The following is a 2277-nucleotide window of genomic DNA, read 5'->3' on the forward strand; positions in this document are numbered from 1 at the left end:
TGAAGTCTTCATGTTAATAATTTATGATAAGTAATATAACTAATAGGAGTTGAAGAATTGAGAAATAAAAAGAGACAATTTATTAATGAGAGAACGATTAGTCAAATAAGGTTATAATATCTTTTGTATTAATTAATAAGCCAAGAGTTAAAATTTAATTATAAGTCTAACTTAAAAATTGAATCTATATACAATTAAAAAAAGCTAATTTAATAAAATAAAAGATTGAATCTATATACAATTAAAAAAGCTAATTTAATAAAATAAATAAATTAAAAAGAACACTTGTCCATTAAGAATTACGTCACGTGTCATTTCAAGAATATCTCAAAACTGTTTTAGTTTAGCTGAAATTCGTATATGAGAATTAATGAGTGTGTTTGTATATGAGAATTAATGAGTGTGTTTGTATATTTGTAGAGTGGGATAAAAGATATAGGAAGTGACCTAGCAGCATTATTAACCCTTCTTTTCTCGTTCTCTTGTTTTTGGAATTTCATGATATTTATAACTTATATCAAAGCAATCACATCGACCGATCCCTATAATAGCTTTAATTCCTTGTATTCGATCGATGAGTACTAGAGAAAGTGGCGACGGAGACTACCCGACTGATCAGAGGGGGTGGCTGAATCTTAACCTAGCACCGTATGCAGGCCGAGCATCAAAAGCCACAAAATCTCAGAACAAGGTTTACATATGTAGGTTTTGCAAAAAGAAGTTTTACAATTCTAAAGCGTTAGGAGGTCATCAAAATGGCCACAGAAAAGAGAAACATGAAGCTAGAAGAAACCTGTTGTCACCCAATAATGCAATCATGAATTTCTCTCATAACCTATTATTTCATCACTCACCAGGGATTGGTGATAATTTGAACACCAATATTACTGGAGACCTAATTGGTGGGCAGCATAATAATGGGGAGGAATCACTGGACTTGATGATGAAATGGACAGGAAGCTATAACCCGAATCATCAACCAGCTGCTGCAACATCAACTCAACAATCTTATTCGAATACGGTACTCGATTTGAATCTCAAACTGTAAGTATGCTAGCTGCAGCATCAAATTGCTCCTTTTGATTCGGATGTTCCACCTCGATTGGTGGTAAATATCTCATGAAATTCATATTTTCATTAAATTCACTGGCCTATAATAAGATGCCAAACAAATGTGCAAAGCCATTTCTTCTGTATAATCACCTAATGTTTATAATTCTATCAAGTATTATTCAAACTTAGATTTAAAAAGTTCGTAAAGGTTCTTGTAATTTTTCGATTCTTAAAATAACTTGTCACTGTTAAGTGAATATAAGGTTGTCCGACACCTAAGCTTAGATACTAACAGAGTAACAGCCTTATATTCCCATCCCATATATATATATATATATATATATATATATATATATATATATATATATATATATATATATATATATATATAGTTGCAGTTCCTGGGTTAAAAGTCCTATATTTGCACACGTACCGTCGGTCAGAAAGTGGGTAACAGAATCTTAAAAAAAAAAAAATTTACTTTACCAAAATTAAAAGTTCTTAGTGGTGTGGCACCCAGGTATTGTAACTCAAGTCACAAGTTCGAATCTCGCTTCGGATGTGGTAACTAGCCTATATTCTAGGCGTTGCGTTGAATTTATTGGGAGGGGCTTGGCAGGGAGGAGAATGGGTAGGCTTACAGTATCCAGTCCGGATATCCTGTGATCCGGCCCACTGTTGTTCTAAAAATAAATAAATAAAAAAAAAGTTGGTTATGCGAACTACACTTCTCAATATAATCTAAATGCATCTAGTCTAGAGTATATTCAAGTGCATGTATATACTACAAACTAGTCCTAATACCCGTAAGATGTACGGGTAAATTAAATCGATGATTGAAACTAAATTATATTTCCTCCGTCCCACTAGAAATGTCCAGTTTTAAATTTTCAAAGTCTTTGTTTTTTAACTTTGACTTTAATTACTTTTTATTGCATTATATAATAGTTGATGAAAATTATATTAAATAAAAACATATCTAAAACTTAATCAATTCATATATTTTTCATCAAGTATTATACAATACAAATAAAAATATTTAAGGTCAAAGTTACAAAAGAAAAACTTTGAAAATTCAAAACTAGACATTTCTAGTGGGACGGAGGGAGTAATAAACTTTAATGATAAATATATATATATATTTAGTTAGATTTTTGGATTTACCTTAAAATTTTAGAACCACATCGAAATCGAAACTTGTAAGCATAGTGGATGATGACAAAT

General features: G+C 30.9%; 1 protein-coding gene across 1 annotated transcript; it reads left to right on the top strand.

The window, feature by feature from the left end:
- Window positions 1-574: 574 nt before the first annotated feature.
- Window positions 575-1048, top strand: LOC122591849. The gene has a single exon (XM_043764078.1). It carries the CDS (start codon window positions 575-577, stop codon window positions 1046-1048), a length of 474 nt encoding a protein of 157 aa, XP_043620013.1.
- Window positions 1049-2277: the final 1229 nt, after the last annotated feature.

Source organism: Erigeron canadensis, chromosome 3, assembly GCF_010389155.1.
Source record: "Erigeron canadensis isolate Cc75 chromosome 3, C_canadensis_v1, whole genome shotgun sequence".
Taxonomy (NCBI): domain Eukaryota; kingdom Viridiplantae; phylum Streptophyta; class Magnoliopsida; order Asterales; family Asteraceae; genus Erigeron; species Erigeron canadensis.

Coding starts and splice junctions, on each gene's coding strand:
- LOC122591849 (XM_043764078.1), top strand. CDS start 575: ATGAGTACTAGAGAAAGTGGCGACGGAGACTACCCGACTGATCAGAGG.